The sequence below is a fragment of the Tinamus guttatus genome, unplaced genomic scaffold (genome assembly GCF_059628265.1).
Source record: "Tinamus guttatus ecotype Peru unplaced genomic scaffold, ASM5962826v1 Tinamus_guttatus_pri_ptg000150l, whole genome shotgun sequence".
Lineage (NCBI taxonomy): Eukaryota > Metazoa > Chordata > Aves > Tinamiformes > Tinamidae > Tinamus > Tinamus guttatus.
Window position 1 is genome coordinate 1,157,346 of NW_028288684.1, and position 23,281 is coordinate 1,180,626.

The 23,281-nt window shown below is 45.1% G+C and overlaps 1 protein-coding gene across 1 annotated transcript; it reads right to left on the bottom strand.

Annotated features, from left to right (window-relative positions):
- Window positions 1-49: 49 nt before the first annotated feature.
- DHRS12 (dehydrogenase/reductase 12) lies at window positions 50-22,846 on the bottom strand. Its single transcript, XM_088522139.1, is given in 11 exon segments — window positions 50-84; window positions 87-213; window positions 2,720-2,832; window positions 4,710-4,805; window positions 12,466-12,544; window positions 13,544-13,636; window positions 18,707-18,796; window positions 20,239-20,247; window positions 22,359-22,476; window positions 22,796-22,822; window positions 22,824-22,846. Coding segments are annotated over 11 exon segments (810 nt in total).
- Window positions 22,847-23,281: the final 435 nt, after the last annotated feature.

Genomic DNA, 23,281 nt, shown 5'->3' on the forward strand with positions numbered 1-23,281 from the left:
CTCACTTGGTAGTTAGAAGCTTTGTGGTTACGCTGTGCTAGCAGTGACACTAAGTTCCTGGAGAAGTGGATTTAAAGTTCTGGGAAATTCTTCCAGGATCTCTGTTAGCTTCTCCTCATCCTCTGGCCGACTGTGGGTTCTTGCTAGGGCTAAGTGTGCAGCAACTGCTTGTCTGTCTGCAAGGAAAAATAAAAGTCCATTTAACTGCTTCGTCTAGCACAAGGAGGATTTTTTCTACAGGGCTCTGTACTTCCCAAACACGCTTCATGGTCATGAAGCCAAAAGACTTATCTTCCATGTTTCTGTAAACAGTGTTCAGTACATCTTCCAAAAGAGAAATTAAACTGACTTCACTTGAATTATTGAGCTAGAGGGACTGCTCTTTTGCACAGTATGACTTAAAGAGGAGAGATCCCATTGCAGCCAGGCACAGGACAGATCATGGGGTTTAGGCCTGCTCTCTGTCACTACTGTAACTGTTGTAGATAAAGACCTGTAACTTGAGAATATTGGTGCAGGCAGAAGTTGCTTTTCCAGCATGAGACACGGTTTTTCCTTGCCTTGGAACAAGTCTTCTTGGGCTATTGGAATTCTGCAGCTGGGACTGTGCAGTCTGGACTGTTTTCATCCTTAAAATGCTCACTTTTTAAAATGGTGGAATTCTGAATGCTAAAGGGCTTCTGCTTCAACATCCAGTATCAAGATTTCTAACCAAGCTTGCTCAGTTTGATGCTTTGTTGGTTTCCTCCTCACTCCCTCTGTATAAATATAGTTTCTGTCAGTGCTCTATCACTGCCCATTCCAAGCTATCTTCCAATGAGAGATTTTTCTCTCCAAAAACATCACAGCTAGAGCCTATGAAAATGCCCTCAAGCTCCTATAAAGCAACTGTCAGGGCAATGCAGCAGCACCATTAGTCTATTTAGTAAGTCCAACTCCTGCAGTATCCAGCTGAGCCAAACGGAACGAGCTCTTCCACCGCAGGGCTGCAGATTCCTCAGGAAAATGAGCCCTCTGCTTCCAGGCTTCCCAGGGAAGCAGAAGTATTTGGTCTGTTAGGAGCAAATGTTGCAACTGACTGCACGCCCCACATTACCTCTGCTTATGGAAAAGTGAGGAGAGAGACATGCAGAGGAACGTTCCCTCCTTCCCACTGCATAGGAGCTGCTTCCCACCTCAGGGAAAGGGCTGTTTCAAGCAGCCTGTGTGCAAATGTTTGGGAACAACGTGTGCAAGCCAAGCTCAGCATCACGGAGAAGGTGCTTCTAGTCTCTGGAAGGCAGGACTCTGTCAAATGAATTCTATTTATTTTGGCAGATGCAGCGAATTCTGGTTGTACGAGTCATGCTCTCACTTCCCCTTTCTTTTCTCAGGAAAAAAATAATGCTGGCTCTGGTTGCCACTGAGAGGGAACGGAATAAATGGGAACAGAGGAAATGGAAGAAAGGTGCTACTGATCTAGGAAATGGCTGGGCTGTGCTGATCTAGGCCCAGGAGAATGGGGTCCGTGGTGAAGTGCTCCTGCACATGAAGCCCTTGCTGAAAGCATCTACAGAGCAGGCAGTGCTGGCTGGCAGAGAGAGAAAGGACTGACTTACCTCTCCGTGACAAACACAGGGCACGAGATGCTCCTGCAGCCTGAAGGGCAGTCATGCCAAGCCCAAAGCTCTCTAGAGGCATTAGCTGCAACTGAAGAGCCAAGGCTTGTTCCCTGTTTGCTAAAGCTGGGGTCGAGAAAGGCCAAAGGCAGGAGAGTTGCTGCAATTATCATCGAGAGGAATGGAAGCATGAGGACCAGAAGAAAAGCAAGTGACAGGAATATGAAAAAAGCACAGTCTGGTTCTGCAAAGAATGACCAGCTGGGATACGTAGTTGGTGCGTGTATCACATAGTGGCATTAAAGCGGGCAGGTTCAGGTATCTGTCAAGCAACCATGTTTGGGAGGGAAGAGAAAGGCCAAAGTTAACCCAAATATGGGAAGGTCCAAGCATCCCGACTAGACCTTCCAGCGAATGAGGCTGGGAGGAGGCTGTGAGAGCCAGCTCGAGCAGAAGGACGAGGCTCCTGCGAGCCCTTGCTCCGAGCCTGGCCTCTCTCTCGCCGCCCTGGCCCGCGTCAGGCATCGGACATTCGTGCCTACAGCTGCCCTTAATAAAATGCCTGGTATCTGCACGGAAGAGGGAGAAGCCCTGACCTATTTTTCCACTTGCATTCCTCATGTAACAGTGCCCCTAAATGCCGCCGAGCTCAAGTCTGTGCACAGCTTTGGAGAAAGGAGGAGCTGGCAGTTGGGCACCCGCACAGGGAGGCAGGAGGAGCCTGTCAGAGCAAAGCCAACCTCCAGCGCTCTGTGAGGAGGACGGTCGCTTCCTAGCATCCCAAAAGCTGCTGTTTGACTGCCGTGATTCACCTTCCCTCCGGCACAGTCCTGCATAGAGCCATCTTCATAAAAAAACAACGTACTCCCTAGAAAAATGCTTTGAAGTCTCTATCACCTGATTTAGAGGACAAAAGCAGGAAAGTAACAGCCAAGTTAACGCAGTCTCTCTCTGGCTGCACAGTGCTTGCTTGAGCCTTTAGTCATGGAACAGCCTGGGGAAATGTTTTATCCTTTGAACTTCGCCTGGTGGGGCCGTCATCCCCTTCCAGGTCCCGTGTGTTCCCACATTCTCCACAGGACACTGCTGACTCGCCGTGGAAGAACAAGCAGCTCCGCAACTCTGCGGCTCCGGGAGAGGCTGCAAAACCACACGGCAGCGTCGGCTCCCTGCGCCGCCGTGCGCAGCGAGCGCTTCACCTCCCCGCGGAAACCCGGCGCGGAAGCTCTCACAGCTGCGCAGAACAAGAGGAACGGGTGGCGTCGGGCCACTTACAGCTCGTGGAGTTCTGTTCTTTCTAAAAAAATAAAAAGGCTAAAAATTGTCATGGTGAGCGTGTGAAGAACAGAAGGCGTATTGTGGTGGGATGCAAGTAAACTGCTAGATGATCAACCAGATGTTTGTTTAGGTCAAATTATAGGGAGAAAACTACCAGAATGTCAGAATAGGAATCAATGAGAGATTTCCAATCCGATTCTATTATAAATTGCAAAGAAGTAAAACATGGAGTAAACAGAAATACAAAGAATCATGACAAATCTTTAACTCTTTTTTTTTTCTTACTAGTTTTAGGAAAATCAATTGCCGTATAATATTTCACAAGTATTTCACAAGAACAGTACCTGAACCAACAACATAACTAATGCTTAAATATTGTCTTGTTTTTATTTTGTTGAACAGATGACGATGGAAGGTCCCTCACCTGCAGCTGTTTATTTTGGGGGCCATTGGAAAAACCTTGAACTGCAGGATGGGATAACTTCAAAGCTCATTCGGTTGGAAATACATGAAGGACTAGCAAGAGGGTGCAAAACTACCTTAATCACCAATTTGGAAAGAAATTGCTGCACCTGTTAAAGAAAGTTACCAGAAAATCTCAAATCTCTTTGCTTTTAGACTAATCCTGAAAAGAAAACAGAGTCTCAGGCAGATGGTACCTGGCACGTCTGCCCAGCCGGGGTGTAGGCAGGCAACTAGGAAATTTAATTTTAAAATTGTACTTGCTGTGCTATTTTACAAGAGCAAAAAGGTTCTTTTTAGCCTATACTCCTATTATAGAATCATAGAATCATAGAATCATAGAATGCTTAAGGTTGGAGGGGCCTCTAGAGATCATCTAGTCAAACCCCACTGCTCCAGCAGGGACACCTAGAGCACGTGGCACAGGGTGGCATCCAAGCGGGTTTTGAAGATCTCCAGAGAAGGAGACTCCACAACTTCTCTGGGCAGCCTGTTCCAGTGCTCTGTCACCCTCACTGTTAAATTTTTTTTTTCTTAAGTTCCTGTGGAACTTTCGATGCTTCAGTTTGTGGAGCTGCTGGAGAGAGTCCAGGACAGGGCTACAAAGATGATCAGAGGCCTGGAACATCTGCCCTATGAGGAGAGGCTGAGGGAGCTGGGCCTGTTCAGCCTGGAGAAGAGAAGGCTGAGAGGGGATCTAATCAGTGTCTATAAGTACCTCAAGGGAGGCAGTGAGGAGGATGGTGCTGGTCTCTTTTCAGTGGTGGCCACCGACAGAACTAGAGGTAATGGCCACAAACTGAAGCATCGAAAGTTCCACAGGAGAGAGCCACAAAGATGATTAAGGGACTGGAGCATTTGTCGTATGAGGAAAGACTAAGCGAGCGGGGCCTGTTTAGTCTGGAGAAAAGAGGGCTGAGAGGAGATTTGATCAACATGTTCAAGTACCTGAGGGGTGATTGTAGGGGGGATGGGGCCAGGCTCTTCTTGGTGGCAGCCGGTGACAGGACGAGGGGTAACGGGTGTAAGTTGAAACACAGGAAGTTCCACCTCCATGTGAGGAAGAACTTCTTTCCTGTGAGGGTGACAGAGCCCTGGAACAGGCTGCCCAGAGAGGTTGTGGAGTCTCCTTCTCTGGAGATCTTCCAAACCCGCCTGGATGCCACCCTGTGCCACGTGCTCTAGGTGTCCCTGCTGGAGCAGGGGGGCTGGACTAGATGATCTCTAGAGGTCCCTTCCAACCTCAGCCATTCTGTGATTTTGTGATATTCTAATAGGATTCTTGAGATGCTTATGAAGCATTGCATCTAGTCCTGGATAGCTAACACAACCAAAGAGATGCCGTCAGAAACCACAGGGAGAGGCTGGTACAGCTGCACTTGGCAGCAGCATCACAGAGTGACCCTCTGGGATCATCTGCTTTTTCCAGGAGAGGCAGCAGGGCAGTCGTCAGAACGCACGTAGCCACAGGAAAGACAAACACGAGCATTAACTTTTCTTTCTGAAAAAGTTTTCTTCTCTTCTTGCCCTCTGTAACAAATTAAAATGCAGGAAGTCTATTACTGAAGTTTCCTCTGACTTTCATGATTTTGTTCCTGCTTTACTTGTGTCCGTTCAACTTGCAGTGCTCCACATTGCTGCATGCTTCTCAAAAGGCACACCAATTATTTTACAGCCTTTTATGCTGCACCTCGACTATAAACTGCTCACTACATTCTAGCTATGATTCAAAAAGCAGCTTGGTTCAGGTGTATATTTCCATGGAGATAAGGTGATGCCAAGGACAAAACAGAAGATATTTTCCCTCCATGTGTGGTGCACAGACACATATTTAAGCCCAGTTATGAACGAGGGGAGGGAACTGCTGCTGCACACTTGTGTTTGCCAGGCCTTGTGTACAGCAGCTCTATCCAGCCCCGGTTGGGGTTTTCCTGGAGAAGGTGAAGATGTGTCCAAGGTTTATCCAGCATTTTGCAGTGTTTTTGTCTTCTCACTGTGAAATCACTTGGGTACCCCAACATTTCTGGTTTGTGTTGCACATAGAAACTGCCTCTTTAATACCCAGAATGACTATTGCAAAGAGATAAGTAACACCCAGAGGGAAAATACTAGGATTCTGTGCCCAGGGCTACAACTAAGGTTACTCAGGGAAGCTTACCCAAGCGCTCTTGCTTTCTTCTCCACTTTAATCATGCTTATTTAGCACAGATTTGTACATATGGCAAAACTAGATACCATTACAGCTGTTACCATGAGCAGCAGAATTCACTTGTTGAAAACCGTGTCCAACTGACAGTATGTTTCATTCAGGCGCACCTAGGGATTTGCCAGCTAGCTCAAGTGCAAGACAGTGATTTGAGGTTTCTTTTTATCACTTAAGACACGTTTTTATTTTTCTTTAAGCTGTATGTAAAAAGTTCTTAGATGTTTAATTCAAAATTAATCTCCCTAGAACCATTTAGTCTAGCGTTTTTGCATCAAGTAAGATACTTAATCAAGATCAAGTATAACACTTCCCTCCTGGCCCTTTACTAGTGGCTCCAGGTCAATAACTCCGTGTCAGTGATAAACACGTATTTTTTTCCACGAGCTGCTAAGGCCGTGTTTTTCACTCGACATGAAGACTTCAACATGTGTCTTTGCAACCTCCCTTCCACCAAGGCGATGAGATCACCCAGCTGAAGTTCAGCTTGTTTATAAATACGCTACCAAAGTTAAACACGTGACATGCTTGGCGAGCAAAGTGTGCAGCTCCCGGTCAGCCACTGCTGTCCTTCCTTTCCCAGGGCGACCACGGGGACATCCATGTGCACCCCGTGCACTTAAAACCCAGGCAGATCTAGCAAAACAAGAGGCAGTTGCTGGTGAATAATGAGAGTGTGAGTGTCCCCGGGTGGCAGCGGGGACACTGAGGGATGACATCATTAGGATGAGAACTACTGCGATTGCCATGGGAGAAACAATAATAAAAAACAACAGCTTCAGTATGAGCTGAAAGGCTGGATTAAATTTCGATTTGCTCTGAATTCTTCAAATGCAAAGTAACCTCACATTCTGGTTAAATGAGCCGTGTTTCCTAAAAGCAGAGCTGCGATACAGGAGCTGTGACAAGCCCTGCTTTGACTACCCCCCCAGACTAATTTATGCTTCATTTCTGGCTGTTAATTCTGAAGAGATGCAGAGATGAATGCATTAACATTGCCTCATTAACAACTGTGTTTTGTTTTGTTTTCCAGCTGGATGAGAGAAATGTTCAGCAGCAAAAACGCTGCTTAGAGCAACTGCAGCCTCTCAGGAGCTTGTGTGTGCAGTTAAAACCACAAATCACAAAGCCAGCGACTCTTCTCTTCCTCCAGTTGAGTAAGAATTCAGTAAATCCCACACACTTGGATCATTATGTCTTTTTGCCCCACAAAACCACTTGCTCTTTTGCTTGGGGAGCCAGGGTCAAGAGCCTGGTTCTGATCCTTGCTTTCCAAGGCAGGCGTTAGGATCTCAAAACACACACATCTGAAGCACAGGCTTCACGAGCACAGTAGTTTGTTCCTCCTACCACTAAATATTTCACCAACTGTTGTTCCAGCCTTACGTGTCTGCGTACAGACTCCAGAATCTTTTTAACACATACACTGGATAGCACACGCTCTTGTTTGCATGGCTGGTCTATGAGGCAAAACAACCTCAACAAGTAATTCTGAATTTGATATATCTTTGCTTGAAATGCATCCTCACCAATTGAAACCCCTACCATTTTATGCCCATAAAAGCTGCTATGCAGTTTGATAGCTACATTCCAACCGATAAGACTCAGACCAGGCACAGCCAGTTGAAGGGCCCATCACAGTCACTTACCTTCTGGCTCAAACAGTAAGGATTTTTTTATTATTTTTTTTCTCCTTGTTTTATAAGAACCCAAGAGAGAGTGTTAAGGGGCATGGAGAGGAATTATGACCAACAGTGTTATGCTTTGCAATGAAAGAGCACTCAGTATCTTGGAGATCCTGCCCCTCCTTCGACAGCACCTTTGGGATTCTGCCAGAAACAGGGAGGTTTATTCTGGAGGGACAAGAACCACGAGCACTACTGGAGTTATTCTGCAGAAAGGGTGTCCTTGTCTCGAGCAGATACGGTATAAATAGAGTTGACACAGTACATGCTGGCCACTTCTTCTTGAGTCAAATAGGCTCCTGGGATGGATGCACAATTCCTTTTAAAGACAAACATCCTCTCAACGTTTGCTTTTCTTTGGAAAAAATCCTAAAAGTGTTATGCCTCTAAGGTGAGCTCACATAATAGGGAACTTTGCATAATACAGTGTATTCTATCAGGACACAGCAGCCCCAGCATTGCATACCAGTCAACTAGCTCTGTCACACAGTAGGGTCTGCCCATTACATATCATGTTTTTCATGAAAGTAACTAATGTCACTTAATGAGAACACTTTTTGTCCATACACGATCTCTCCCAAGTGCTGATCACATTAATATTTGTTTAGGTTTTGGGTTCACTTGTTCGGAAAAATAAACGCATTCATTTTGCGTTCCCATGTGTCCTGCCGTATAATCGCTCCACTTGCTCCAAGCTCTTCTCAATTTAGGTGAGTAATCTGATATTGTGCTCTGATTAACTTCTCCCGTTTTTTTAATCCCATACAGTGAACTCCTCTGCCAACCTGTATGAGCAATAACTCTGTGTCACAGCGAAAAGCTTCCATGAGGCAAGCACAGAAAATGAGGAGCTGTTAGGAGGACAAATGCTGAATCCCTACACTAAGATTTTTTAAAAAATTTGCTACAAAAATCTGCCTGGCTGCTTCCTAAACTCTTAAAGACAAATTAGGCTACGTTTTGTGTGACGTGAAGTGGAAGCTGAGGGGTCTCTATGGACAACGCTTTGCTAGCTCTTACTGGAAGGTAGTTGCAAGTTCTCCTAACAATTCACTGCTGATCTCACCACCTCGGTGACAGCATGTGCAAAGTGAAAGTTATCCCCATGCAGCATAATCCACAAGATTCATACACTTCAGGTTTGAAAATCAAACAGTGTAATAATACTACATGAGCACATACACCTACCTGCTTTACAGAATTCGTATAAAGCAGCCCCCAAACCTGTCCTTTAACAGTGATTTATAAAGAGAATTAGGGATTCAGAAGAAATGACATTGTAAATCCACTGCCTGTTTATGACATCAAATTAATTGATTATACAATTATTGCAGCCCCAAGTGTCTTGGAGGCTTCTAGAACAGTTTTTGCTTGATGTTATATCTGGCAATTAGTGGTAAGTTGTCGGTGGGGTTTTTAATCTGCTAACGTTCAGCTAAGGGCAGGCAGCACATTCAGTGGAGTTTTCCATCTGCCTGAGCTTTGCAGCATTATCAGGAACAGTGTTATTTCAACTGTGAAAAAAGCGGGAACAAAAGAAAGGAGTTTGATTGTTCAGATTTCAGTGGTTCATTCATCTGGTAAAAATCGGTTAAAGACATTGCCTGGCTTTTCCTATGTCCAAGTTTGAAACACACACACACACATGGAGCAAGCTGACGTTCTTCCTCGGCCTGGTTAACTCTTCATGGAGTTCCCAGCCAGGAGACATCCCCAAGCCCCTGCTTTGAACCCGAGATGAGGAATGAAGATTTTAGTGCGCGGTCTCGGAGGGCCCATTCCAGACACTAGCAATAACAGCGTGTGGGAAGAGGGAATGAACATGAAAGGCAAAACAAAGGTCTGCGTTGCCCGTGGCTTACAAAGCTAAGCTCAGCACACCAAGGGTTCAACACCGTCCCAGGAACCTGTATCTCAATATAGTTAGTGGATTTGCAGCTACATTTGACCTTTTACAAAGCACATCTCATCCTGAAGTCTCAAAGGTCTTCGTGAAGGAAATTGGTCTCATAGTCTCCTTTTTGCAGGTAGGGTGGTCTTGCCAGAGTTCAGGCACTGTCCTTATGACAGACTGGTATCCAAATGATCAGACTTGCCAGCAAATCAAAGCAAAATCCAGCAGGCAACATGGCCTAGAGTGAAACACAAGTCAGGTGTGTTTTGTGTGCAGGGAAATGACCGTGAAACACCCGTACGGGTTAGGTGGTTTGCTGCAAATAGGCTGTGCTGCTACTGCAGCAGAGGGACGGTCTGTTTCATTTGCCCTTGCCCTTTCTTGCACCCAGAGTAAATGTATATGGCTGATATTATTAAAACAAGGCAGCAGAGAAGGTTTCCTTAGGGTGAAGACGCAAACTGGGAGTGTTACTTAGTTATCACCAAACATGTCCGAGCACCCCCTTGGCTGGTGAACAACAACAACCTGTAACAAACCTACCCTTTCTCCACGTCAGGTGAAAAGATGTGTCGTGCAAAAGCAAAGTGGGGCAGGCTATAAAATGGAGAAGGGCTTGTTTCAGCTGAATTTCTAGTGCTTTGACAAGAGCACGCTTCTGCTGCCTCTGCTTGCCTATCAGCACTGACAGATTTTTTCCCACAGTGGCTGAATACTGCCAGTTTGAATAGTCTTTATCTGGGGTTTTATGTGAAAAAGCAGGAAGTGCTGACTCACGAGCGTGCAGGTCTCATCAGAAGTTGCTGTTCATCACTGCCCAGCGCCTGGATGCAGCCCGGAGCACAAGGCCAGCCCACGGGAGGAGGCGTGAGGGTGGCAACACGCAGAGCTTGCTGTTCTAACCAGTGCTGTTTCCATACACGCTCATCTCTCGGAGGACTTAGGCGTTCGTTTTTGCCTGATTAGGTGTAAGGAAAGATGAGGATAATGCATGTTTCTCAGGTAATGTAATTTCAACATCCGTCATGCAAAATATCTGAAAACAGATGAGCGAGTCAGCCAAGAGGAAAATGTCTCCAGCCTGGATTTAAAAGCTTCAACCTAAAGGAGTAATCCTACAGCTTATGTAAACCTTAATTAGATATCAGATTCAGAATTCAAAGACTCTAGTAGGTATTTAAATCATTGCATTCTTAGATACATCCTAGACACTAGACTAGGATCCTGGTAGTAGCAGTCACAGAAAGATGGAAAAATGCCCTGCATGTGAAGATTTGAAAAAGAAATGCATATAATTCACCCTCATTTCTACAGAAATCAAGCAGTTTGCTACAGTTCCCAGGCTGTTGACAAAAGGGGGACAACTGTAGGTTTTCAAAACATAGGTCTAAAGCCCATGTCATCCTTCAGGTTTTCCCTTTTCTAGGGGAAAAGGGAGAGGTGGAAATGCAGATTGTACCCTCAGCCAACACACTGGTTTATGGCCACCCTATGCCAGCCATATCTAATTTAGCAAAGGCTTTCTCTGGGAACTATAGTCATGGATAATTACGGATACAGAAAGAGCTTTTCTAAGGGAAAGCAAGCACAAGGGTGCACAGTGTTTAGGGAAATGACTCTGCTGACATGCGCTTTTCCATACAGCTTCTCCCACTATGACTGATGGGCTTGATTTACTCCTGCACCTCTGGCTTTAAAGGGAAAACCAGCACCAGGAGATCTGAACGTAACGGTCACAAAAAGGATGCAGGCATTTTCCTAGCTTGTTGCAACTGTAATTCAGCTTCCTCTAGCAGGTATGGGCAGCTGCATTCTGCTGTGCAGCTCCAGTGTGGCTGATTTACAGCTGGAAAAGCAGAGCTTGCTCCTTCTCCTGCTTGTGTGATAAAATCTAATTCAAGCGATGTCCTAGTGCTGTTCCTTGGCAATTAATTTCCTCCATGTTTAAATCTGAACAAAAGCATGCTTTCATGTTCAGGCTATTTTATTTTTTTCATGCTGCTTCTCTCTGGAAGAACTGCAGTTTTGTGCAATGCTGAATTATTGTTAGAAAGAACACAAGGGGATTGAACTAATTTAAGGTGAAGAAATTTGTAAGGTAGAAGTTTTTGTATTTCTATGGCCAGTAGAAATTTGATGGTAAAATAAAGCTTGCTTTGAATTTGAATGCTTTGAATCACAAGAAGCAGTTTTATTTTTCAGAAGATTAATTTTAAGAAAACGATTCTATGTCACTTTGCGTGGATTTTTAATTGTCAGTTTAATGTAGTCAGACTTGCACAAAAACAAGCTGTGAGTTCCATACCAGATAAGCATGAGCCATTTATACCTAAAATAGAACTTTTCAGAAGTAAATATGAGCTAGGGAAGCCAACCAAGATCAATCAAGAATAAAACCCAGAGAGGGTTTCCAGGCTCCAGATGCATAGCTTGAGCTTCCCTCTTTTCAGGCCTAGATATTGATGAACAGAAGGGCAACACAAAAACAGAGCACCTTAATGTGTCACTTCTGAACATACCAACCATACCAAACATAATCCCTCCAGAAAAGCATGTGTTTGCATGGAGGGCAAGGGAAGAGAGCGTGACAGGACCTCCGGCATATGCAAGCATCACAGCTCCTGCTGCAAGAGGTGCAGCTCCTAAATTATTAAAAGCAGCAGGAAGCTTTTCTCCCTGCTGGCTGGGTGTTTGCTCACATCTTTTCCATGTTTTCTATGGGGGTCCTTCCACTTTGCTGCCTATCTTTCCTGTTCACCCAAATCCTCCTTTCTCCCCTTTCTTTGCTGCCCATAATTCATTCTTCCCCCCACGCCCCCACCACCAAGTCCTCTGGAGTTCCCAACAAACGTGGAATGCCTAGGACTTGCCTGGCTCTACTCAGTCACTCGGGTGCATGCCGTGACCCTCGGGGTGTCGAGGGCCCTGTGCAGGGCACAGCCTTTCCTGACAGCACCTCCTTCACGTCAGATGGGGCTGCTCAGACATCCTGAAACGTATGAGCGTATTTTAAACATTTCTGCATGCTCTAAGCACAACGACAGCACACAGCACACGGTAGCAGTACAGCTCGGAGCAACGTTTCCGGTCGTGTTTCAGAATCAATTGAATTACATCTTGTTTGCATTTGTCCACTGCTGCTATGACAAAGGCACTCATATGAGAACAACTGAAAATGGAGAGATTAAGAAATGTCACTCCAAACCAGCTCTAATATTTCTTGTTTTCCTTTTCAACTCCCTCCCTGACACGGAAATAGCACAATCCCTCTTGGAACAAGAATACACACCTCTGTAACAAAAAATAAGTATTATATTTTGGAATGGAGCCCCCAACACTCAGCTAAGGTGTTTCTTGCAAAGTTTTTTTCAAGTCCATCTTCTGTTAATTCCTGCTGCTTAACCAAGCATCCTGCAGTGTTGATCTGTAAGGCAACTCCTCTAAGCAAAAACAATCTACACAGAGATCTGGAAACAAAACCACACGTACAAGCAGGCCCTGCTACTTTGCTCTTTTCTGGCACTGCAGTATGAAGCTACAAATTATTTTAATAAACCTGGATGGTCAAGTTGCACTCGTCTTGCTGGCTGTGAAGTTTCTACACAAAAGAAAGAGTTTTCAAAGAAATGAACCAGCACACATGCTCTACACTAAGACCAATGGCCTTCTTAGCACCTCACTCCATGTTTTGAAACTCTTTCCTCACAGATAGTAATATGCAAACTGAGCTCAGCCATTGTAAGCAGCATTTTCATTAGTCTCAGTGAGATCCTCCTGACCCCACGACACGTCTGCTGTGCACTGATGTATTAATTCTCTGTTAGATCTCTGTGCCAGGGAAAACTCGCTATGGGAAGCTGCATCTGCTCCTATCTCCCTACTCATTCACTGCCACTCTTCCAAGTGATTCCTCTGTTTCCATCCGAACTTCCTCATGCTATCAGCACCAGAATAATTGTTTCAAGTGCCTCGGTTGTAGCACACCAAATTTTCACTGCTAAGTAAAGGACAGTACCCAGCCCTTGATCATTCGTGTTGCTTAACTGTTAGTTCTTTCCCTGGCTCTGTTTTAGACTAGTCCTTCTACACAAGTGTTATCCTTAACAGGGACTAGGCCCTTTTACAGTATATTCATAGCCTAAACATGCACTCTAAATGGCACTACACATGAGTGATGAAAGCCAAAGAGAACGCATGTGGTAAAAACCTCAAGAGATGCAATCAATTATATCACTGCATTTCTCATTTTTTAGTATCATATCTGTGTACAGGAACTGAGAATGAATGAGAGCAAATGGAGACATCTGCAGCAACATTCTGTGGAAATTAAGCAGAGAAATTGTGAAGTCTAGACTACTTGTTGGACAAGTTCAGATGCTACATACTCCAAAGCCAGACACACAATTTAAGTATGCAGACTTACCCAAACATGTAATTTATGCTCACTCTTGAATTTTTCAGCAAACTTCCGGATTTGCTTGGGATTAGATATATCCAAAATATGCAAGGAGATATTCTAAACAAAGAAAAGTAGTTATAATCAACACAGACAATGAACAGACCATGAGTGAGTTTGAGGCCTGCCTAGGTGAAAGTTATTTAAGCCATATGGAAAAATATTCTCTTCAGAACACAACTAAAGATATTTTAGAAACATATACAACCAGGAAATGTAATTCTAGACCTTAAAACATGTTAGTCACTTGATCCAGTTGCTTCCAAGCCATGGCTTTTTAATGCTGAATTTACTAAAGAGAATCCTACTTAGATAAATAGCTGCCACAGACAGTCATGCACAGCAGAATACTAGAAAAATACAGTAAAGCTGGCAGAGCCTCTGTTCAAACAATACATAGAGCAGCTTCCTCTTTAGCTGGAAGGAACGTTCCAAAGCAATGCACTAGGGTCCCAGCAGGGCACCAAGCACTAAGGTCACAGCACTGAGGATGACTTAGGTTGGCAGAGAACCCTGAAGGGAACCTGGGCTCACACCCTGCTCACCTCAGGCCACCAAGATGGGGTTGTTCAAGGCTTGCCCAGGGGACCTTCATTTATCTCCAAGCGTGGACACTCTCTAGCTTCTCCAGGACATCTGATCCAGTGGTTGACCACCATCATGGAGGAAAAAAATCCCTATTATTACTATTATTTCCCCTAATATCTAATCAGAATTTCTCCATGCTGCAGTTTGTGTCCACTTCCTCTCGCCCTTTCCCTGTGCACCGCCAAGAAGAGCCTGGCGGTGCCATCACTGCATCCCATCATTATGGGGCTGTAGGCAGCAGCAAGACTCACCTCAGCCTTCCCTTCCTAACATTGACCAAACCCAGCACTCTCAGCCTCTCCTTGTTCACCACGTGTTCCACCTTTGTGTCACCTTCATGGCCCTCCAGGACACCCAGTGTCTTCCTTGCCTTGGGGAGCCCAAAGCTGGACGCAGGATTCCAGACTCATGGTCTCACTAATGCTCTAAGAGGGGAGGGAATCGTCACTTCCTCCACCTGCTGCCTGCACTGGTGCTAATGCAGCCCAGAATGGGCTTGGTCCTCCTTGCCCCAGGGCACGCTGATTACTCAGGGTCAACAGGGTGTCCCCAGGTCCTTGTCTGTCACGGTGCTTCCCAGAGACCTTCTTCAGCCTGTGCTGCCCCATGGGGTCACTGCAGTGCTGGGGCAGGACTGCTCATGTGCCCCCAGTGAACTTCATGTTCAGGTCAGCCCCTTTCCTCACCTGTTAAATCCCTCTGGAGAGCAGCCCTCCCACCCACATATCAGCTATTCCCTCTGTTTGATCTGTTCGATCACCTGCAAACTGGTGGAGAGCTCCTTCCCTCCCGTCATCCAGGTTGTTAACAGAGATGTAACATAGTTTTGGGCCCAGCACTGATCTCTGAGCAAGTCACTAGTAACCAGCCTCCAGATGGACTTCATCCTGTTCATCCTTTGGAACCCAGTTGTCCGGGTGATTCTTCTCCTGACTGGTTATCTACCAGTGCAAACCACAGCTCTCCAGACTCCCATTTCAGAGCAAAGCCCTATGCATTCAAGCCACCCCGTGCATACAATTCCTCCTCACTGCTCTCCACAGCCTGCCCTCCTGAGACAGCCCGTATACAACCACTACAGCACTCTAGCCAGGCAAATCGTGTCTATAACCCCAACAAGTTCACAAATCTGCAACTACGTATGAATATTTAATCCTTCCTGTTTGTTTCCCACAGTGTGGATATTTCATGGACAGGCACTAGAGACTTGACTTCAGCCATGTGGCCTTCACAGGGAACCTCCTCCATTATGTTGTCCTCTAGACACATCCTCAGTGGCCCCACACATCTACACTAAAGATACTCTCCCCCAAAGTCATTGGGGCCCGTTTCAATGGGCAACAAAGGGTACAATTCAGAAGGCCACATAAGCCTTAATAGAGTCTTCATAGTACCCTAGATCTGAGTCCTTGACAGGCAACAAATCTCCCAGAAATCAAGCCAGGTTGGCAGACGAGCGTGGTGCCTCCATCCCATGCACAAGGGAGCCTCCAGCCACTACCACCCACAGCTTCATCCCCAAGTTCACGCTTGGTTTGGGCTCAGCTGTCTTCAAAGCCTCCCCTGGCAGCACTTGCTCTTCCTTGGCTGTTACCATGGCACTAATACCTAGCCTGTAAACACACATCTGCAGGCAGAGATGCCTTCTGCCTTCTGTCACCCGCAGTCACAAGCTTCCAACCTTCCTGATCTTGGCAGTCTGTCATCTGAGTGCAGTCTCCAGCTGTCCCTCCTTCCATGCAATGTGGGGTCTGTGATCTTTTAATCCATGCAGAAATACTGTCAATCTTCTGTTGACCCTCGCTGGAGCTCTGCGCTCTGCTCACCCCCTGCAGCTCAGCACCTCAACCACAGCAAAGCCAAAGAGATGCGGCCACCACCACAGTCTGCTCCCGGCCTGGGGAGAAGCAGCAGGTGCTTTTTGCTGTCCAAGATCTGTCACATGCTCTGGAGCAATGTGTGGGTCAAGGCCTCCCACGTGCCAGGCACGACCCCTCCAACCAGCATAGCACAACGTGCCTCACTTTACATGTAGCAGCCTCAGGTGCCTTCTGCACCCTCTTCCACAATAACTGCTGCATGAACCACCAAGTCCCTGCGAGGTGCCCCATGTCACAGCAGTCTTGCAATGTTTTAAATACTGCAGGCAGGGATGCTGATGCAATACAATAAAAAAATGGAAACCTTTACTTGAGAGTAAACTCATCATTTCTTACCCATTATAGCTATAAATATTTCCTCTCTCCAAAACAGCAAAACTCTTTTACTGTTTCTTACAAACAAATCCCTTGTTGTTTTGAAAATTGGTGTTCTCTCCAGTACAAGCACAGTGGCATTTATCAGCATGCAAAAGGTAGGTCAAATACTGCTCTTTTGGATTGCCCTTAGTTTCAAAAACATAGCACAGTCCTATGACACATCCCAGGAAAAGGTTCTAAGACAATAATACAGAGAATGTGTTCCACAACAACAACAACAACAACAAAACAATATTCATTAAAGCACTTCCCCTCTTTCCAAGCTGTTTCTTTAAATACAAGTAGAACAGATAAGTGAAGAAGCTGGGAAAATTATAAGGCACCATTCCCAGTCTGTAATTCTGCTTTCCTGAAGATAAAAACACTTTATTTCTTCTCTTGAGCTATTGGATTTCGGTTCCTTAGTTGAGGAAAGTTAGAATTTCTCATCGCAGTGTTTATTTCTTACCAAAACCTGACACTGTACTACAGTTCCTGCCTCTCTAAAAGCTTTCCACCTTCAGCACTACTGGAACAGAAAACCTGCTGATTTTTGGGCAGATGTTCAAATGTACAAAAGATTTTGGCATAATTGCAAATAGAGAGACATCTGAATCAACACTTTTCTGCTGAATATTGTAATATCGTCTCAGAGAAATGACCCTTATCTTTGTTCGCCAAAGAATCTTCCATGGTAGCAAGGTCATTTTCAAAGTGAGACCTAATCTCCAAGCCTGAATCTGCTTGAACAGACCAGGAGAACATCCACGTTTGCAGGTCTAGGTTCAGGCAACCGCCACATAATAACTCCATTTCAGCACTGAACTCGGGCATCCTCTGGTTACCGTTGGTGTGGCATGAAGATGAAAAAAGCCCTTGGTGTCCACTGCAATAGCACTTCTGTCCAGGCGATGAAGAGCAGGACCCCAGCAAGGCAACTATGCATGCAGATTGTCAAACTGTAGATAAAGTAAATCTTTTGCATCTGAATGAATATTTGCAAAGAATGATATTTTTGTGCACTCATTCAAATTACTTTTTCCAGTGCAGTCTCACGTCCCACAAGGCTCCTTCAACAGCCAATCTATCACTTAACCGAATGCTCCTTTCTGTGTAACTGCCCTGTGCCCCAGATCATGCACAAGTTCTGCAGTGCTCTTGTAGCCATCTACTTCTAGAGAACCTACAGACCGGCCGCCTACCAAAACTGAAAATTGTGACTGTGCTGTGTTTAGAGGAAGAATGTTACTTGCCTCTAGGTTTGTTTCTTCAACAGACAGAACAGAAAAGAACTTTCAGAGGTCACCAAAGCCATCCCTGTTCTCCAGGTCATCTGAGTGTGTCTCTGTTTATTGCCATTCTCTTCTGAGTTAGAAAGGGAGCTAACTCTGGTAAACACTAGTCCTTCCACAGTTGTATGTTATTATAGCAAGGGGATTATGCTGTTATGGACAACTGGAGAGTATTTATTTCTACATAAGGACTGGTCAGTCTAGTCCACCTCCATTAAAGAACTGAAGTGTAATGTCAATAGTGTTGCACTGGGGAGCTACAATCAAACAGCACAAAATTTAGTCAATAAGGTATGTCTAAACATAAAAAGTCTTCAGAATTTTTGATTCACATTAAAAACCACTAGTGGAATCAAAACACTGTGTTCAAGAGCCAAGTCACTATCTAATGAGAAGACAGCTTTCCATCTAAGGTAAAAGTGACAGCCCATCTCCCCGAGTACCCCCTCCTGAGTCATTAGCAGAGCACCACTGAGAGTTACAGGGCTGTACTGCAGAGTGAGAGAGAAACCCTGAGCAGAAAACAGGAGATAGGGAAGAAATACAAGAAAATGAGAAGGAAAAATTGCAGTGCACGGAACTAGGGTTCCACAGGACTCCACAGAGCAGAGGAAGCAACCCTAGCAAATCAGAGGCACCTTATGCATACATGTAAAACCTTGGACTCTAATGCTGTAAACTGATAGACACTTTTGCAAGACTGTTGCACTGCATTAACCTTAAAAAGCCCCAGCCACATAGTTAGGAATAGTAAACACGGTGTCACAAACATATCAGCAATAAATATTAAGTAAAACAGAATGTTCCTGGAGATGTAATAACCACAGAAAATATCACCGAGTGAAATTAAACTATTTGAGTCTATAGGGATGATAAATTGTTAGCTAGTACCATGTCTTTATGAAAATGCTATTAAAAACACAACAGCCAAACAAGCAAAGAAAATATCTCAAGATCTCTGAAGTCTTAATATCAATAATATAGTTGAAACAAAAGGCTGAATAACAGCTCACCTGATTACCTATTTCTGTCAGGATTTCTTCTTTGGCTTCCTGGTCCCCGTCCCTGTTTCCACAAACCATGTGAACCGTGCCACCTGGTGGCTTTCCACAAGGAACACATGCGACAGCTGCTAAATGTGCTTGGGCGGGGAGGATGTCGGCAAAGAGAAGGACAAGAGGCAAGCTCTGATCTGCGATTTCTGCATGTGCTGAGCAGGCAAGAGGGGAGCCGAGGCTCCTCGTCAGGGCTGCTGGAGCTCAGCTCTGTGCAGCTCCTGGGCCTCTCGTGACACTGCAGAGCTGGGAGGAAGGACCAAACATCCCGGTTTGCCAGCCTTGCTCTTTCCTCTTGGCAATTACCCCCTCCAGGCAAACTACTGCACAAACTGGACACACCAAGGATCCCAAGGTCTGCCAAAGCACTAAAGTAAAGGGATTTTAAACAAAACATTCAGGACTCAATGAGTGGACATGCAAAGACAGTTGAAGTATTTCTACTTGGCTCTGGCCACTACAAAGGGACATAGAGGGAGAATGTGTCCCTGCTGGAGCAGAGAGGTTGGACTAGATGATCTCTAGAGGTCACTTCCAACCTCAGCTATTCTGTGACTGTGTGGGAAGGTGGCTGCTGCAACAGGCTTCCACACCATGGCTGTGTGTAGCCACTGCAGTGTACACACCATCTGCTCAAACCAACTTCTGTCAAGTTTGCATGTCATGTTTAATGTAGACGAAATACTAGGGCTGCACTGGAATTCAAGCAAAGGAAACTGTGTGATAAAAGCTTCTTACGCTGCACGCTTCGCAACTATCGTAAAAGGGTTGAATGACACAAGTGATTTGAATACTATGTAAAAATGGGAATAAAAGGCCAGATATCAGATTTCTTCCCAGTAATAGCAGAGGAGGTAATGAGAACCTTGGTCACAAGCTGCAGCTTGGGAGGTACAGGTCAAGTTTGCACTGCAAGATGAGAACAGCATTTCATCAGGTTGTCCTAGAGGTGCTATGAAATTTCAATTCCTGGTGAGCTATCAAAATCCAGCTAGACAAAGCTATTGCTGATTTGATGTGCTGACAACACTCCTGCTTTGAGCAGGATGTCAGACAAGATGACCCCTAGAGGTCACTTCCAACCAACATTTCTATGAATAGACTATGCAAGACATATTCTGCATATTCCTCTCAAGGAACTGGACACCTATCATTGATTCATGGCTTAGACACATTAAAGAAAGCCTTCATAAACAGGACTAAAGTAGAGGTAGGTATGCTCTTTTATTTCTCTATACTGTTCTCTAACCATAACAAGGATTTTTCTTTTAATGTTTGAGTCGCAGGAATGCATGTACACTTTACTTGCACTTCTTTTTAAGGGTGTTCTTAGTTTCTTAGCACTCTTCTAGTGCTCAGAAATTAAATATAAGAAATATTAAATGTACCCTAGCAATAGAGCTACACTCCCCTAGCAATAGGGTACACTAGAGCATTCATCCATGTGCTACACAGGCCATTTGGGGATTTTTTCCACTGAAGCCCATTACAGCAATATCCTTAGCATGCAGCTTACAGGGGGACAACAGCCGGGCAGATCCTCTGAAATTTCCAGCAAGATATGAATCCTCCACCACTCTGAAGGAGTTGATTGGGTTACTAATGCTGAATGCACAGCTTTAGGCAGCAATGGTAGACTCCTCAGCCTCGGATATCGATATGCATGACAGTAATTGATTTTTAGTATGGGTTTTCCTCTTCAGTTGTGTTAGTGTTACAAATCTTCTGGGCATGAAAGGGACCCTGTACAGACAGGCCTTGAATGTATACAAACCAAAATGGAAAACAGTCTTTCCCCAAGGGAGCTTAGATTTCAGGAGTAAGAGAGAACCAGGATGGGCAGTGGTGTTCAACGCTTGCATGTCTGTCCACTTCTCACAGTAACTGCAAAGGCAGCCTGTAATTAGAGACCGAAAGGCAGATAAATAAGTGCATTTGTAGATGTTCAGAGAACTATTCCCAAAGCATAAGGCACTGCAGAGAAGACAACACAGGTCATATGTACCTGTACAAATTTAATAAATGAACGGCTGGCCTTCAGGGTGACTGGGAGCATTTTAGTCTACGTTGAGAGGTGTCCTGTCAACAGAGGTGGTTTTGACTCTGAATAGGATTCCTTTTTCTTGATGTTAAGAACACAGGGAAGTTGTGTGGTGTGATGCACAGTCAGGAAAGGTTTTTCCATAATAAATATCTAAAGTTGTTGAAACTTGAACAGCACATGGGAACCATAAAGAGTGGTTGGGATAAGGCTGCATCAAACCGGAATTTGCAGTTCACAAGAAAGAGGAAAGAACAAATGTGCAATACCCATAAGACATTGAAAAGCTGAACTCAGGCTACAGAAGGTCATATCTCAAGACTGCAGTTAATTTACAAAGCTGTGCAGCGCTTGAAAAAGCCAATGTAAAGTGATATACCAATGTGGCCATATGTCAAGCTACATTGACTTGGATGTTCTTTTGTTGAGTTTGAATTCCTTATTTTCTTGTCATGATGTGCTTGAAGTGAATTAACCAGGAGCTAGACTCCTCAAAGCTGTCAGGATGTTCCAGAGTGGTACTCTAAGGATGCAGTCAAGAAGACACTGATAATCATTTTAACTTCATACCTATAGCAGTACCCTAAAAGAATATCAGAGAGGCAGCTTGAGCCCAAGAGTATCTTTTGGTCTCCAAATACTAGCTGCAGCGACCAAAACCTCAGAAATATAGGCACCTTGTCAACCGACCTACTTGAGACGGAACAGACAAAGCAACTCTATGTAAAACAGTTATTATGTATAATGGCAGTATTGGGAACTTGAAATCAACTGTGACATCAGCATGAACAGGAATCTTTAACCTTTAAAATTTTTGAATTAGTTGAAGTTAACCAAGCCCAAACTCTCCTCCATAAGGCACTTGCTAGAGCCCAGACAGGCAAAAAGAGCCCCACAAGCTCCTCCCTTTTGTTCCATATGCCAAAACTCTTGTCATTCTTGCACTATAGGAATTATTTTGGTAATTCTGAAAGCCTGAAAGGGATTATGTTTATCTTTACATTCTAGCTAGTTGCAGTTCATTCTTACTTAGATACATCAATAGAAGAAACTATTGCACACAATCAGTTAAGGGACCTAAACTCCAGATTATTGTTGTTAAGATCAAGTACAACTTTGATTCTTTTATATCTGCCCACCTCAATTTAGCAAAGCCAATTGTTCTCTTTCATCCTATAACACAATTGGAAGTTCTTCAAAATAGTTTAAATCCTGCCAGGCAGCTACTTGCACTGAATAAGCCTTAAAGTGAGTTTGATCCATCACTGAGATCTCTAGATGCCTCTATAACTTACAAAGTATTGGTAATCTTTCACTTCAGAAAAAAAAAAAAAGAAAAGTAGATCTTCTTCACTTACTTGTTTTCTCTCATTATTTCCAATTTTCACCCTACCAACCATGCTTAAAGCTCCGATGTGCATCACCAGCCCTGTAAAACAACCTCCCTGGATGCCCCTTATAGGGAAGCACGTGCGTCTTCAACACCTGTACTAGGAAACCAAATTTGCCTCTGTTTCTCTCTTCTGCAAGGGGTTCCCAGCGCTCCAGCTCCCCTCTCTTCACCAAGACTTTGGCCATGACCTTGCCAATGCCACTCTTGTCTTCAGTGGCCAGGAAAGGCTACTCAGCCACATCCACTTCGATATCCGCGGGGCTGAAGTATGTGGATACTGACTTGTAGTCGATCCTGAACAAGTCGGAAGAAACCCGTGAGGAGAGTATACCACATATCCATTAAAATAAAATTAATTAATTAAAGGCATGGAAGGTTTACAAAGTGCTTTCCTAACACTGCCCAGCAAACTGGACAGGACACAGCTGCCTGGAGTGGGGGCCACATCTGTAAGCAGCAGCTTTCAGAAACAAGGATTAAAAATTCACCTTTCCTGGCATATGTGGGAGGGGCTTTGGGTGGGGTGGAGTGTTCCCTTAAAAATAAAAGTGGGAAGCATTAAAAATGGCTAAATTAAACTCCCTTCCCCCTCGTCCCCCACCACCGACAGTACGTTTTGTAATCTCGCAACCCCTTCACCCCACGGACGGGGGTACCAGGACATCGTGCCACCTCTGCTGCTGCCGCCATGGCCATGGCAGCCCCCCTTCTGCCCTTACATAAAGGTGCCTGCCCATTAGATAAGGGCCCAGGAGGATGGAGGACACCCATGAGGTGCCACCATTACAGGCCGGCTGCCCGCCCACTCTCACAGAGGGGTGGAAATGGCAGCCGTCCTGACTGCTGCTTCCTGCAGCCCTTCAGGCCTTTGGCTTCCTTCCCTCTCCGCCTCTCCCTTCAGTTCATTTCCTTTCCAACCAGCCAGCAAGGAAAAGGATCTGTGTGGAGCCACCTGATCTGGCGTGATGGCACTAGTTTGGTCACACTTTGTCTTCACCCCGTGCTGTCACCTCCCCTCATGCCCCATGGCCGCCACGGCTCAGCCTGACGCATCTCTGGCCGCTGGCCGTGTCCTCACAAGTGTCCTAGCCGCTGTCAC